Here is a 16,420-nt window from a genome sequence, read left to right as displayed (position 1 = left end):
TGACCCTTTAAGTCTGCCCTGGAGAATGTTTCTTTCCAACTCATATGCATTATGTGTCCTTCTGAACAGGCATGTTTCACCAAGCATTGAGTGTTCAGAGAATAACCTGTACTGGGAAACTTGGAGGAGTTGTGGGGTGGAAGGAGGAGCCCTTGTTGCCAGAGGCTAGTGGAAACCAGTCCTCTACAGGGGCTGTGTCAACAGAGACCACATCCGTATGCTTGGCCTGTGTTATACATTGCAGCCGGACCTGTGCTTGCCAAGGCAAAGACCCCAACACCTGCGGTGCCTCCTTCTCCTTCGGCTGTTCCTGGAGCATGTACTTCAACGGCTGCAAATATGCTCGGAGCAAGACACCACGAAAGTTCCGCCTCACAGGAGACAATCCGAAGGAGGTGAGAAAAGCGGTGCCCGACACACGGCAGGCCCCCCTCTCGCCTCCCCACCTGCGTCCTTAACAACTATGCAGAGGGAGGATTGACGTGGCGTCACATGGGTGGACATAAAATGTATGGCGTTAGCAGGCAGTGTGAAAACTGAGAGCTGCTGGTCACAGGTCCTCAGACCTAACCACTTACGTGCCAGCTTTAGAGGGATTATTCTCAATGCCTTAGATGCAGATGCAGATTTTTCATCTGAATTTGATTTGGTCATTTCTTTGTGGGGCATCTTTGCGGGGTATAAGAATAGGAGGAAGGGGGGCTTCCTCTCTGTGGATGATCCTCTGAATCTGTACAGGGCTTGGTAAGGAATCCCATCCCCCGCTGGGCTGGGCAGACATTGGGAGCATTCATACAGACATCCGGGCCCTTACTGTCTCCATGTCCTCGTGCACAGAGTACAACCCACACATATAGTCGATGGGTTATGATTAGGCCTCTCCATGGCTACTCACACTGGACCTCTCTCATGTCCCTGTCACAACCGAACAAGGGCCTCTGGGACTCTTGTAGCTTTCACCAAGGGTATAGGATCTGTGTCAGCTGAGGCCATTTCTCTATTGCTGTATTTTCTGTGCTCCGTGCTGCAGTGGCCATGGCAAGAGGGGGTCTCAGAATGAGCACAGTATCCTTTTCACCTCTGCTCCCTTCCTCCTGCTTGTACTTCCAGGGTGTAGGGGTCAGGGGTCTAACCCCTCTGCTGGGGTGCAAGTATCCTGGCCATCCTGATGCCAGTCTTGGCCTTCCACAGCTCGGGGCTCCTAGCTAGTACTGGAAGGACTTCCCCCTCTGCCAAGGTCAGGGACAGCCCCTGGGCTCCTCTTCTGTGTGTCATAGCCTATGTAACCATCTTCTTGGCTAAATAGTTTTCAGGGACTAGAGCAATGCTCTCCCAAATGGTCTGAGTTCATGACCTAGGACCCACACTGTGGCTCACAGCCATCTGTAACTCCAGCTTAGGGGAACTGACACCTTCTTCTGGCTTCTGCAGACCCCATGCACACACATAAAAAAATCTTCATTTTCCCAAATTCAGTACCTTTTCCCAAAAAAACTTTTAGACAATTTTGTAAGCTAAAAATAACTCTAATTTGATAGCTCTTTGTAAGCTAAGACCCTCTTCTTCTGAAGCAGCAAATGTGGTTGTCTCAGTGGGTTGAAGAGTCCCAGGGCCTAAGACTTGCCAGAATAAAAAGGCAGTGGCTCAGTTTCTCCAAGAGCTGTCCCTGGTGCTGTAGATGGCTGTGTGCGGGGCTCACACAAGTCTCCTTACCCCCACTTGACCGCCAGGAGAGACTGCTCAGAACAGTTGATAGTAAAGGAATCAGGGTCTCTCCCCAGGCCTGCTGTGCTTCCCCAGCTCGAGCCTCACCTCGGAGCTGTGTTATGGCAGCATCCAGACAGCGGCAGAGCAGTGGCCAGGCCCCATACAGCATCGTGTTGGTTGTACTGACTGGTGACTGAGCCATGCTCCTGGCTTCTCTCCATGCTGCGTGCTTGATGCCACTCCTCCATAAATGCTCCATGTTTGTGTTCATGGCCTCAAGTCCCTACAAGCCAGTGTAAGGCCAGAGAGGCAGCAGAAAGGCTGCGACTACATCGTGCAAGCTGGCTTGTGTGGAACTTCTCGATGCTGCAGACATTTTTGCTGGCTAGTACAGGAACCACATGGACCCACCAAGGGACCTAGTGCATTACTATCTTGCATTTCAGAAGGCTGGAGCAGCCAAGTTTTTGGGTTTGTCTGACACCTGGTTGGTGATGGTCTCTAGGCCAGACCAACTGTGAATCTCCAGCACAGGTCCATCAGATTCTGCTTTCTCTAACATAGGAACACATATCCACATCTATTGGAAAAATCCCCGCCCACCATACTACACCTGTGACCCACAGTATTCAGCTCTGAGTGCAAAGCCCTGCTCTCTTGTCCTGGGCTGAACAGGACTGCATGTGACTGATAGAGTAGCTTAGCCATCAGGACGACTGCACCTTCCAACAGTGCCTTTTCCTGGTGAGCCTCAGCATCCCCATTTAAAATGGACACACCAGGGGAACGCTGAGACGCTGGACGCACTTGGCTTCCTGCCTCCTCAGCAATGGTTCTGGTGGGCTCATTTCTGGCAGGAAGTTTGCCGGCTAGGGCAGCTCTGAATGTACCTAATTGTTTGTTCTTCCTGCAGGAGGAGGTGCTCCGGAATAGCTTCCAGGACCTGGCCACTGAAGTCGCTCCTCTGTACAAGCGGCTCGCACCCCAGGCCTATCAGAACCAGGTACTGAAGCCAGGGCCCTTGTCTGTCATGTGCAATTTTTACTCAAGTTCCCGGATGTTGGAGAGTGGGGGGGGGGGTATTGTTTCCTTTGTGTTTTTAAAGTGTGCTCAACCTAGAGGTCTCCTGGAGCCATTGTGTGCTTTGGATAAGACTCCTTCCTTAGTCACCCCTGGCCCCTGTCTTCCCCTCCCCATTAGTCTGCAGTGCCTCTGGCCTAGCTTCCTCTGAGGAGCTTGAGTTCCCATCGATCTAGGCAAACAAGCTTGAGCTAACCTAGGAGAGAGCCATTCCTTCAGAGCCAGGGCCTCTCAACTGGAAAACCTTCCCTCGTGGCCCAGGTTCACACGGCAGCTGTGATCCTTCACCTGCTTCTCTCTAAGATCTGGATCCCAGGGGCATCGTCGGGGCTAGTCACTTAGGCTTCCTGAACAGCTGTTCTTGGCCATTCACACAGGTGACCAATGAAGATGTGGCGATCGACTGCCGCCTGGGGCTGAAGGAAGGGAGGCCCTTCTCAGGGGTCACAGCCTGCATGGACTTCTGTGCCCACGCCCACAAGGACCAACATAACCTCTACAATGGGTGCACTGTGGTAAGGAAGCCTGGGACCAGCGGAAGGCGCCAACTAATGGGTTTTGCTCCTTGTGAGGAGGGAAGTAGAGTGGATTCTTGGAGCCCTAGGTAGTGTTGACTTAGATGGCCTGCTCCTGCCCTAAACCCTCAGAGTATTAGGAGGACCAGGAACAGGAGGACCAGGGACAGGAGGCATGTGAGGAACCAGAGCCAATGTGTGAATTTACTGAGCAGTAGAACAAGTAAGATGAGGTTTGAGGATGAAAAATAGAAGTCTTCCTAGAGATGTCTGCTAGGCTGCATGGTTGAGTAAGAGCAGGCAGGGAGGTTCAAATGAGCGGGTCCTCAGAGGCACACATGCGTGTGTGTGCTGGAGAAGACAGGGAGTCGGGGCTGACTGAGGTGAGCCACCCTCGAGGGAACGGGTGCTGCTGTGGTCCTTATGCTTGCTTCTCAGCTGGGTTTGGTACAGCCTGGACTGCAGCGTCTGGGGAGAAGGCTGTGGGCCCAGACTGAAGTGCTAGCAAGGGCGGGTCCTCAAGGATAGAGGGGGCAAGAGGTGGGGACACTGGAGAGCAGGCAGGAGCCACCTGCCCTCCATGCTCCTGCACGCTTTCCTATTAAAGATTAACTGTCAGCAGCCAAACTCTCAAAAACTTCTCATGTCTTAGTCTCTGCGTGCGTGTACACGGCTAGGTCTGTGCATGGTGGACAGCTGTGCGTGTACATGCATGCGAGTGTGCCTGGAGGCCAAAGGTTGATCTCTGGCACTCCTGTGAAGCTGTCCATCCCTAAAGGTTTTAGTGTTGTTTTTGAGACAGTCTCATTGGCACCTGGAGTTAGGCTGGGTAGCCAGTAAGATGAAGTCCACCTGTGCTTGGCTTCTTCTGTGGGTCCTGGAGATGGAACTCAAGCCCTCCGGTTGGCACAGAGATAGCTTTGCACACTGAGCCATCTGATCTACTTTTTTTTTTTTTCCAGTATAAAATAGAGCTTATTCAGGGCATGGGGAGAGGAGTTAAGAGGGTAGTAGAGACAAAGAAAGGCAGAGAGGGAGAGAGTAGAGAAGTAGAGGGGGGGAGGGAGTGGGGAGAGAGGGGGAGGAAAGAGAGAGCTGAGCTGTCTGCTTATGGGAACTTAGAGAGTTGGGAACTGAAGAGCTGGTTCAGAAGTTGAGAGCACTTGCTGCCCTCCAGGAGACAGACCCTCAGCTTATTTCTCAGCAAACCACTGCAGGTAACGCCACCATCAGCTTTAGGGAATCTGGTGCCCTCTTCTAGCCTTTGTGAGACATACAGCATAACATTCACATGGACATATATAAACACATACATATAATTTAAAAAAAAAAAAAAACTTTTAAAAACCGTTTTCTGAAGTCTTTAGAGATAACCACAGTCAGCATTTGGTGGCCATCCCCTCTACAGCTGTGTGTATGACCAGGGCCACACAGCTGTATAAAACTCCACCTACATGGGTCCGAGTCTCCCTGCTGTCCTGTAGAGTGTTTTTCCTAACCAGTGGTGACTTGGGCTTGCTGTGTCCGTGGGTTTGGATTCACATTTAAATTTTTTGAAGCTTCATGTGTAGCTCTGAGATCAGCTATTTAGCCAGTTCCCCCACAAATGATGGGCAGTTGGTGAGTCACACACTCTCCATCCATATGCCATGAGGAATCCCTGCAGCTCAGTGCAGAAATGGTTTCCTCTGGAGCGCCACCTCCTGCCCCCATAGAGACAGTGGCAGTCACGGGCTCTTAGTGCTTGTTCAGTTTCCTGCAGTACAGGATCCTGTCAGTCTGCCTAATTCAGTGAGGTGGGCCTCTTATCCGCTGAAGAGGTTGAACATCTTTCTCTATTTCTCTTGCTTCTCCCTACCCTGCCCCCAACATTTACTTTATATGTATGAGTGTTCTATCTGCATACACAGCCTGCAGGCCAGAAGGAGGGCATCAGCTCCCATTATAGATGGTTGTGAGCCACCATGTGGCAGCTGGAAATTAAACTCAGGACCTTTGTTTGTTTGTTTGTTTGTTTGTTTGTTTTGAGACAGGGTTTCTTTGTGTAGACCAGGCTGGCCTCGAACTCAGAAATCCTCCTGCCTCTGCCTCCCAAGTGCTGGGATTAAAGGCGCCACCACTGCCTGGCACTCAGGACCTTTGAAAGAGCAGCCAGTGCTCTGAACTGCAGAGCCAGCTCTCCAGCCATCTCTCTTGCCTCTTAATTTCATCCTCAGGATGTCCCATTTATGTCCTTTGCTTCCTCTCAAATCATCATTGCCATTGTAAAGTCCTTAGGTGATTAGGGATAGGGGCGGTCTGTTCCTGTAATACAGTCTATCCGCCATGGCTCACCCACAGTTGTAGTTGACCTCTGTTCTGTTTATCAAATGGGGTGTCAGGGAAGGGAAAGCACAAGGCTAAGGACCAGTTGAGCTTGAGCTATAAGCAGGAAAAATAAGTAAATTATAGGAGCTGGAGAGATGGCTCAGCAGTTAAGAGCACTGGCTGCTCTTCCACAGGTCCTGAGTTCAATTCCCAGCAACTACATGGTAGCTCACAGTCATCTGTAATGGGATCTGATGCTCTTTTCTGGTGTGTCTGAAGGTAGTGACAGTGTACTCACATGGGTAAAATTTAAAAAAAAAAAATCTGTTTTAAAAAGTAAATTGTATCAGAAGATTTATGTACAAGGAACATTTGTTATGCTTTAAAAACGTTGTTTAAAAAAAAAAACCTGCATACTCTTATTTAGTTACCCAAAAGTATCATATACCCGTGCATGCATATGTAACTAATGTTTACAACTATTTTTTTTTCCTGAGGTCACTTTTAATAAAATGAAAGGTTACCTTATCAGCAGCTCCGAGTAGTCAGGATTCTGGGGGAAGGTGTCAGCCTGTTGGTGTGGCTCGGTGGTGGCAGTGGTGGGCTTCGGGCAGAGCTGCCTCCCTAGTCCCAGGGACACAGGAGATAACACAACTGGAACTGAGCATTGTGTGCGTTCCCTCCCAGCCTCTGTGTTGTTAGTGTCTAGAACCATAGTAGCCGGGACAGCGTGATGGGACACGGCAGATGGCTGGCCATGGGGAGGAGACAGTTTGGGAGGTCTCCCCTCTCTCCAGGCATGGACTCCAGTCCCATATCTCCTCTCCCTGTGTGGGACAGGTCTGCACCCTGACCAAGGAAGACAATCGCTGCGTGGGCCAGATCCCTGAGGACGAGCAGCTGCACGTGCTGCCCCTCTACAAGATGGCCAGCACGGATGAGTTTGGCAGCGAGGAGAACCAAAACGCCAAGGTGAGCAGTGGGGCCATCCAGGTGCTCACAGCATTCCCCAGAGAGGTCCGGCGGCTGCCTGAGCCTGCCAAGTCCTGTCGCCAACGGCAGCTGGAAGCCAGGAAGGCGGCAGCCGAGAAGAAGAAGCTGCAGAAGGAGAAACTGAGCACGCCAGAGAAGATCAAGCAGGAGGCCCTGGAGTTGGCTGGAGTCACCACTGACCCAGGTAAGCAAGGGGCACCACCCTAAGGGGCCTTACCCTCACCTCACATCACACTGGCCACTTAGGAAGAACGTCCTGATGTGACTCACTCTGTCCTTCAGAAAGACGTTCTGTGAAATGCCTAGATATAAATGGCCTAGACAGATCACTTGGCTGCTCCAGCGTGCTCTTGCCTGGGGCAGGGGCCATTGTTGTAGAGCCCATAGGTGGGAAGTGGGCTGTGGGTGTCTGAGCTCCCATTCCTCCCTGGCAGCAGGCCCTGCAACCCTACACCCACACTTGGGGAAAATGAGCTTCAGCTGAAAGGAAGGCATTTTCTGGAGTCAGAGTAAAGTGATGGTGGAGAGACACAGGTTCTGCACAGGCTATGTCTCTCCACCTTGAGAGTCTTAAGGGGAGCCCAGTGAGGAAGTCTAGACCCGGTTGAGCTCACCTCAACATTTCATCCATCCTCTTGTCAGGCAAGGAAGGAGGCTCCATCTCCTGCCCTCTGCACTCAGACCTTGCTAGGCTGTGGCACATACCTCATCTTCTGCTTTGCCTTCTGCCTTCCCCAGGCCTGTCTCTGAAGGGTGGATTGTCCCAGCAAAGCCTGAAGCCCTCCCTCAAAGTGGAGCCTCAGAACCACTTTAGCTCCTTCAAGTACAGCGGCAATGCGGTGGTGGAGAGCTACTCGGTGCTGGGCAGCTGCCGGCCCTCTGACCCCTACAGCATGAGCAGTGTGTATTCCTACCATTCGCGCTATGCACAGCCTGGCCTGGCCTCCGTCAACGGCTTCCACTCCAAGTACACACTTCCCTCCTTCGGCTACTATGGCTTTCCATCGAGCAACCCTGTCTTCCCCTCCCAGTTCCTGGGTCCCAGTGCCTGGGGGCACGGGGGCAGTGGAGGCAGCTTTGAGAAGAAGCCAGACCTCCATGCTCTACACAATAGCCTGAACCCGGCCTACGGTGGTGCTGAGTTTGCCGAGCTGCCAGGCCAGGCTGTTGCCACAGACAACCACCACCCCATCCCTCACCACCAGCAGCCTGCTTACCCAGGCCCCAAGGAATATCTGCTACCCAAGGTCCCCCAGCTCCACCCAGCATCCAGGGACCCCTCGCCCTTTGCTCAGAGCTCCAGTTGCTACAACAGATCCATCAAGCAAGAGCCAGTAGACCCTCTGACCCAGGCTGAGTCCATACCCAGAGACTCTGCTAAGATGAGTAGAACACCCTTGCCCGAAGCATCTCAGAATGGGGGACATAGTCATCTATGGGGACAGTACTCAGGAGGCCCAAGCATGTCCCCGAAGAGGACTAACAGTGTAGGTGGCAACTGGGGCGTGTTCCCTCCAGGGGAGAGCCCTACCATTGTTCCCGACAAGCTCAATTCTTTTGGGGCCAGCTGTCTCACTCCTTCACACTTCCCAGAAAGCCAGTGGGGACTGTTCGCTGGTGAAGGTCAGCAGTCAGCCCCCCATGCTGGAGCACGGCTTCGAGGCAAACCATGGAGCCCCTGCAAGTTTGGGAACGGCACCTCGGCCTTGACTGGCCCCAGCCTAACCGAGAAGCCATGGGGGATGGGAACCGGGGATTTCAACCCCGCCCTGAAAAGTGGTCCTGGGTTCCAAGACAAATTGTGGAATCCCGTGAAGGTGGAGGAGGGCAGGGTTCCCACACCAGGGGCCAACCCGCTGGACAAAGCCTGGCAAGCCTTTGGCATGCCCTTGAGCTCCAACGAGAAGCTATTTGGGGCCCTGAAGTCAGAGGAGAAGCTGTGGGATCCCTTCAGCCTGGAGGAGGGGACAGCCGAGGAGCCCCCCAGCAAGGGGGTGGTGAAGGAAGAGAAGAATGGACCCGCGGTGGAAGAGGACGAGGAAGAGCTGTGGTCGGACAGTGAACACAACTTCCTGGATGAGAACATAGGCGGTGTGGCTGTAGCCCCCGCCCATTGCTCCATCCTCATCGAGTGTGCCCGGAGAGAGCTGCATGCCACCACACCACTCAAAAAACCCAACCGCTGCCACCCCACCCGCATCTCGCTGGTCTTCTACCAACACAAGAACCTCAACCAGCCCAACCACGGGCTAGCGCTCTGGGAGGCCAAGATGAAGCAGCTGGCGGAACGGGCACGGCAGCGGCAAGAGGAGGCCGCACGCCTGGGCCTGGGTCAGCAAGAGGCCAAGCTCTACGGGAAGAAGCGAAAATGGGGGGGTGCTATGGTGGCTGAGCCCCAGCACAAAGAAAAGAAGGGGGCTGTCCCTACCCGGCAGGCGCTGGCCATGCCCACAGACTCCGCGGTCACCGTGTCCTCTTACGCCTACACAAAGGTCACTGGCCCCTACAGCCGCTGGATCTAGGTGCCAGGAGCCAGCGTACCTCAGCGTCGGGCCCGGCCCGAGCTGCTCTGTGGTGCTTTTGCCCTCATGCCCGGGGGCGGGTTGGGGGTGCAGAAGTCTCTCTATATCTACATATATGGATATGCTTATCATATATATGTATTTATGGTCCAAACCTCAGAACTGACCCGCCCTCCCTCCTCTTCTTCCCCAGCACTTTGAAGAAACTACGGCTGTCGGGTGATTTTTTTTTTTTTTTGATCTTAATATTTATATCTCCATGTTTTATTTTTCCCCTTGTTTTGAGGGGGGCTTTTATTTTCCTTTTGTTTTTAAAACTTTATCCTTGTATATCACAATAATGGAAAGAAAGTTTATAGTGTCCTTTCACAAAGGAGCGTAGTTTTAAATTCCATTTAAAATATGTATTTATTGGATTTTTTTAAAGCGACAATAGTAATGGGTACAGGTGGGCAGGAAAGACTTCCTGCCTGGTGAGCCCAGCCTCCTGGGGGCTGCAGGCTCTCCCAGCCATCTGCCCCACAAGCCAAGGTTAGCATGTAGCCCTGGTCTATCCCTCCTTCCCACAGGCTGGGGAGCCTTTTGGGACCACCCCGTTCTCTGTGGAATGGGGGAAGCTGCAGACATCTGGGGGCCTGGAGATGCTGGTGTTAGATGTCCCCAGAAACCAGGTTGGAAGTAGACAGCTTCAAGCTTGCTAGTCTCCACACTGAATCCTCTCTGTCCGTTACTTACCAAGTCACATGATGTCCTGGTTCGCTAGGCAGCACCTCAAGCTGCAGCAGGAGTCGAGAGGCTCCGAGGCTCTTCTCGTCCCGTTGATAAAGCCGGTGAGTACTGGGCCGAAGGAAGCTTAGTGGCAGTTTTCTTAAAAATCGCCCCAAAGTTTGTCGATACTGAAAAAGGGCTACTGTATCTTTAGAATCAAGAAGTTGAACCCAAGCTGTGAAGAGCCAGTGTGCTGTACGGTGCTCTGCGGGTGCTCTGCGGTGCTGTGTGGTGCTGTGTGGTGCTGGAGCCTGGTGCTGTAGCAGTGTGCTGGGACTTTTCTGACTCTCAGGGCAGGTGGCATCCTGCCAGAGCTCAGCCAGCCAGTGTGATGGCAGGTCATGCATCGTCCTTATTCCTGGATCTTCACACGGGACAATGGTGCAGCCCTCGCAGGGCATGGCCTACACTTCATTTAAAGTGCAAGGGTCAGGCGTTTTCAACAGGTTGCTATGCTTTTCCTCCTTTGAGGGGGCCAGTTCTCCATTGGATCTTTTCTCTCCTCTCTCTCCCTTCTCCACCCCCCCGTAACATGCCCATCCTAGAATCCCTGGTGCATTCATTCAGCTCTTTGAAAATGAGAACGTTGGTGCTTTAATTTCTGTGACATTGAGAGGTTGGGCCTGACAGGTGGCGGCGGCGGTAGCGGTGGCGTGTCTGCAGCAGGTCAGTCTTCACAAGTGTTTTTCAGAAGCCGTTAGCCGTGTAGTCGGGCTGCCCGTGCGTGCGGACGTGTGTGGTGAGTGGGGGGCTTCATCAGGACACACACAGTGGCAGCCGAGTCCTGAGACAGCAGTTAGCACGTGGTTCTAGCCAGGTTTGGTCTTCATAAACTGAGCGTAGCAATCCCATGACAATGCTGAAGGCAGGTCCAAGTCCCCAAGCTTCGCGGTGCCTTGTGCCAGAGCCGAGAGCCGAGCGGCCGGGTGTTAACTAGAGCCCTTCGGAAGCGCTGGCAGAGAGTGGCTAAAAAGGTGTCCTGAGCATTTTTGTGGTCTGGTTTTAACTGTAAATAGTGAAAGTTTTTTTAAGCACTTTTGCCTAGATTTAAACAGCAACTTGAAAAGAATAAAAAGTACATTTTAACCTGTAATTGTGGGAGAGACTGTAAATAGTAGCTGAATATTTAATGTGCTTTGTCAATCCACCTTTACCATAGTCTGTAAAGTTGCAATTATTTTACAGGACAAAAAAAAATGAAATTATTATTGCTTTTGAAATAAATACCCAAGAGCTTATCAGGACTTAGAATTATTCAGAATTCAGATTTATAGGAAAAGCCTCTGACCCTCTGTTTGACAAGCTAAAGAGTCAGAGGCTTTAAGGCGCATGCTAATTTTCTAGTTTTGAGGGAGAGTTGGGTCCTTTAAATGCTATTTTGCTTAATCGCATCAGTACTTTTACGCAGGTCTCATCTGACTCCGTGCTTAGGTAGATGCGGGGGTGCCTTGAAAAACTTCATTTTAAATAATCTTAAATATGATATTTTACAAAGCATTTGGAGAATGTGACCGTGTGTACGGCCCATGGAAGCCCCAGGTTGGCTGATGGCTTGCAAGGTCCTGAGCGTGGCCCAGGTGATAATGTTGCTGGCAGTGTGTGGATCTCTCTGACGCGTATTCAGTATGCTCCAAACCTCCTCACCCTTTGGTAGCAAAGCCATCATTAGATGAATGGAGAAACCAGTACAAGCTAAAAAGCATGTGATATCCATCCCCCAAGCCTGCACAGCCTTTGCTCATAAGCTCTAGACCAGGAAACAGGCTGCTGTGAGGTGAGGCAAGAGGCGTTCCACGTTGGCCCTTCAGGTCCTAGCGAGTGCTGTTTTGGGGCTCGGCGCTGTGGCTGTGCTGAGCCCGTGCTGATATTCACACACTACATGTATAACCTACCTCAAAGCTGTCACTGAATTGAGCATGCTTTAGACGTGTATTTAAGACGTAACTATGCACAGTTCTATATCCCCCAACCCTTGCTGCTGAAGGCTTCTTAAAGAGAAAAATCAAAATTTTTATTTTTACTGGCACTATCATTTTTTAAGTCCTGAAGATGATTGACAAGACATTTTTATCATGAGAAGAAAAAAAAAATAAAGCCATTGCAACTCAAGAACCTGACGGCATGAGCAAGTTTTAAGAGTAGCGTTATAGCCGGGAAGATGATGGCTTCGGAGTCTGCTCCCAGGGTGCCCGTCTGTCCGTCCGTCCGTCTGTCCGTCCGTCTCCACAGTCCACAGGCAGTGCAAGCGTTTGGTGCCCCTGCCCCAGCTTTGTCCTTCTGCTTTGCTTTTGTTATCCCTGCCCGCTGTGTGCAAGAGGACTTTTGAAGTTCTGACCCGAGAGATTTTCTTTTAGAATATAAGTCATTTGCAGCAGGATCTCACAAAATAACTGGTGCTAGCTGGAGAAACCACCTGTCAGTAGCAACACTGGGGGTATCACGTGGATTGGGGGGGGGTTCGGTTTGAAGTCTGGTTTTAGTGGGGACTGAGCACCCCAGCCCAGCCCTCCAGGGTGCTGCTTTGCCTTTTTGCTGTGGTGGCCCTGGTCCATGGGAAGGGACTTTGCCTTCTCTGGCCCTCCCACCTGCTGCTTTAAAGAAACAGTTTGCAGAGCTAGGGGTTGTTAGTGCTGAGCGTCAAGGACAGAAGGCAAAGGGCTTTGTAGCTCCATAGCTGATGGTGGTGGATGTGTGAGCGTGGTTTGACAGTAGCTGAAAATCCAGTGTCACAGAGCGAGGAGACGTGACTGCTTCAGATGTCAGAGCAAGGCCAAGCTGGTGGGAAACTGATGTATCCCTGATGTGCCTCAACCAATCTCTTTCCTTTTGTTACTGAAGTGTGTTTTCTGGACTTGGAAGCATTTTTATGAATTGAAATAGTCTAATAAATGGTGCTATGGTGTTTCAATGTGACTGTCCCTGATCTTGTCTCCCTGAGGTGCTATCAACGTTTGAAACCACAACCAACCAAAAACGGGCCCCGTCTCTCGGCTTTTCTCCCCTCTTTTGGTGCTGTCTTCGTGGACCTCTGTTTACCGCGCTGTGTCTGCTCTGAGCAGGGTTCTGGGTCTGGTGTTCTGTTTGTTCCCCTTGGTGGCCAAAGCTAGGCTCACAGAGAAGGCAGCTTGCTCTGCGCAAGGACAGCAGAGGCCCCGCCTGTGGGTTTGTCTATCTTCTTAGCCAGCTTAGAAAGTGAGTGGTGGCTTTGAGAAGGAGAGGCAGGAGGAACCCCTGCCTCTCCCTGTATGTCAGGCATTCTCTTGTGTCCCAGGGTGCTAACCCCGGAGGGGACAGGCTGTGGTCCAGAGGCAGCGCCTTTACCTGGCCCCGGCAGGGACGGGATGTGCAAGACTGGGTTCTTGCTGCTCATTGGTAGCTCCTGGTGCTCAGACTAAAGGCAGGTGCTTTTTTTGTCCCTCAATGCCACCAAGGCCGCTTTTAGTTGGTGCTAAACTTATCCCTGTGTCTACATAAGCTGATGCAAAATTTAAGATCTAGACAGGAAGCTTCATTTTTACATCACCCACTGTCACAATTTTTTTTTTAAATACCTCAAAACAGGACATTGTGACAACTTAGATTCCATGAGGATATGATACTCACAGGCTGTCCATGGGATGACTTCCTTGACCTTGACACATCTAGGGTCATTCTCTGTTCATTCTTAAGCAGTAAAATGGCAGAGTGCTTAAGGGAAGGAGCATGGTTGGATTTTTTCCATTCTCTTAAGTTTTGCTTTTGAATAAAAAATGTGAATCTCCTCTGTCCATCTCATCGAGCTTTCTGTCACGGTTGCTGTCATTTGAAAATCTACACAGCACCTGGTTTATCTGCTGTCCTACCAGGCCAACTTCACCACATACCCTGGACCAAATAACACATTGGAGGTGCATACGCCAACCCATCTGCGCATAGATTCTGGGAGCGCCGCCTTCCTGAGGGGGCAGAGCCATAAGCTTCTCACCTGAGGGGAGACCTCAGCACAGAAGTTGGGTTCTGGGCTTCGTGCCTGAGGATCAGTGAGCTGTTCAGCCTGCTCCTCATTCGCTTCTATTCTGATATCAGGGATGTTTTCTGTAGGGTATCTGTCAATCATGCTCTTCTCGCTCCGACTGCTCGTCATTCAGGGGGAACCCTCACTCTTTATATGGGGACAGATAATAATTGGCTCATCTGGACATCCCAAATTTTCTTGATTCCAATATAGATTTTTTTTCATTTTCTTTTGGGGGTAGAGGGAGAGAGACGGGAGTGATGTCATTTATTTTTCTTGTGTTTAAAGAAGCAAGGACTGGCTGTCTCACAGCACACTGATGCTTTAGACTTGACCTAGAGCCCTTGTAGCTTTTGGATGTGTTTTATTTCTTATCTCTTTGAATTCCTGTTTGGTTGCCTGGCTTCCAATGGAGGTGAACTTAACAACCATACTTGAATATTCCGTCTTGACTTTGTAAACTGTGGCTACTTGAAATGAAGTTTATCTGGGGTTGATGGATGAATGGTAGGTTTTTGCAATGTCTCAAGGCAATAGGATGTGTATTATTAAACTGTAGATATCTTAGTACAGTAAATTTATGCTGATAATTTTATTTTGTATAATTTTTACCTTTTTGTTAATATTTTCCTTCCAGTTTATTGGTTTGTCTCCCGAGCTACCGCCTTCCTTCCCCTTTCCTTCTCCCCCAGTGTTTCAGTAAATTTAATTTAGGGTGCCTAGAAATTGCAAGTATGTATCCTTTTTTGATTTGTATTTTATTATAATTTACACAAACAACTGGGTTTGTGAACTGTATTACTCCTGGCATCTTTAAAATATTGTGGGTGTTTTAATAAATTTTATATTTATTTTTTGCACTCAAATTCTGTGTAAGCTTTTTTTTTTTTCATCTTGAACCTGAACTAACTTGTGACATAAGGTACCCTGTAGTCGTGTCCTTCTGGAATATATTATAGACACCTGAATGAAGCCTGCCTTGGGCAGCGAGGGACCTGGCATCTAGTAGATGAGGTCACAGGCCCCGCTCTGGAGCAGCCTTAGCCCTGGTCCTGTTTTGTTCACTCTCCATCGTCTGGAATTCAGCCATCCTCACGTCCACCTCATGGTACTAAGACCACTGCACTGAGCTGTGTTCTGATGGTTCTGCACAGTCAAGCAACAAGGATCAGAGCCGGACCCCAGGATGCCGGACCTGGGGCAAAGGGGGGTGTCTTTAATCCAGGTGGAGTTCTTGTGGTGGCTAAGTTTGTGGGGAATTCTGAGCTGGGAAGGATAAAAGGACAGGAAGCCGCCCTCTTCTCCCATTTCCTCTGCCTGAAATGTCCCACCAAGCAGATCTAGCACCTGAAATGTGCTACCCAGCAGACTAGAGGCCTTGTTTTGAACTTTTACAGAGGAACCTTCTAGAGATGCACTGACATGCTATGCAAGTTCCTGTATGTACCTAGTCAGCCACAGGCTCTTGGCCCCATTATCAGTGCCAGATGTGGGTTCTGTCTCATGGATTGGCCCTTAGAAACAATCAGAAAGCAACTGGCTACTCCAGTGCTATCCTTCCTGCTGCTGTACCAGTGGTCGGGCGAGTTGTTGCAGATGGTGGGTTCACAGCGGGGTGTGATTGCTTGGCATGCCTAGTAGCCAAGTTCCAGGTGAGTACCAGTTTGATTTTTCCCTGTTGTACAATTCAAGTATGTGGTGTGTTAAAGTACTACCATCAAGTGCTGCGGGGTAACAAGAGCATTGCCTGTAGCCTATGTTTGGGGTCCTGTGGGATTCCATGTGCCAACAACTTAAAAACCTCAGCTGGTCAACATGCAGAGAATAAGAAACTGTAGAGGGCTGTCCTGGGAAGGAACACAGGGTCACACAACACACACACCCAAACACGCATGCATGTGCTCGACTGAAGGATCTCTGTGGAAGAGGGAATGGAAAGATTGTTAGAGCCAGGGGTGGTGGGTAACTAAGAAAATGGTAGTTTTCACACACAGGAGAGCAGTTGTACATGTAAACTCAATAGCAGGTATAACAGCATGTGCATGACCTGTACAGGCTCAAGCCAAAATGAACGGGGGAAGCTGGTGAAAGTCCCTCCACTCGGGAGTTCCTGGCATTTGATAGCTGCCGGAGGATGGAGAGGCCATTTTCTTCCATGACATGGCCCCACTCCCAAGGGCGGTCGGTGGGAACCACAAATGGGACTTGATGGGAAGAGAGCACAGTTGGGTAAGGAAGTGAGGGTGGAGAGGGTGGGTAGAGGAGGAGTCAGGGGAGGGGAGCTGATAGGAAGTTCTCAAACAGTTGATAAAATCTTAGAAGTTTTGCTGCTGGCCCTGCAGGCTGCCTAGTCTTGAACTGTTAGTCATCTCACCTAAAGTACTCTGCAAAGAAGAGACCCTCCCCCTCCTGGGAGAGACCAGAAGAGTCGTCTGGCCCTCACAACTGGCGGTCGTTCCGTTCCGTTGACACCCTCCCACCCCCAGAACACCAGATAAAGACAGGGAAAATCGTGTCCAGCTCCAGACATGTCT

The 16,420-nt window shown here is 50.7% G+C and overlaps 1 protein-coding gene across 7 annotated transcripts in view; it reads left to right on the top strand.

The window, feature by feature from the left end:
- Tet3 (tet methylcytosine dioxygenase 3) overlaps nt 1-14,746 on the top strand; it is a 95,571-nt gene extending 80,825 nt beyond the window's left edge. For 5 of the 7 annotated variants that reach the window (XM_029535358.1, XM_029535357.1, XM_029535360.1 and 2 more), the window contains 5 exons: nt 245-395; nt 2,621-2,710; nt 3,165-3,302; nt 6,450-6,786; nt 7,341-9,513. In XM_029535358.1, the coding sequence (XP_029391218.1) occupies nt 245-395; nt 2,621-2,710; nt 3,165-3,302; nt 6,450-6,786; nt 7,341-9,124 (2,500 nt within the window). In that variant the 3' untranslated portion in view covers nt 9,125-9,513. Of the gene's footprint in view, nt 1-244; nt 396-2,620; nt 2,711-3,164; nt 3,303-6,449; nt 6,787-7,340 lie in introns of all 7 variants that reach the window. The other 2 variants (XM_021190854.2, XM_021190855.1) reach the window with 1 other exon arrangement.
- The last annotated feature ends 1,674 nt before the right edge of the window (nt 14,747-16,420 follow it).

The sequence above is a fragment of the Mus pahari genome, chromosome 2, assembly GCF_900095145.1.
Source record: "Mus pahari chromosome 2, PAHARI_EIJ_v1.1, whole genome shotgun sequence".
Classification (NCBI taxonomy): Eukaryota; Metazoa; Chordata; class Mammalia; order Rodentia; family Muridae; genus Mus; species Mus pahari.
The sequence above is the reverse complement of the archived record's forward strand: the minus strand, read 5'-3'. Positions and strand labels throughout refer to the sequence as shown.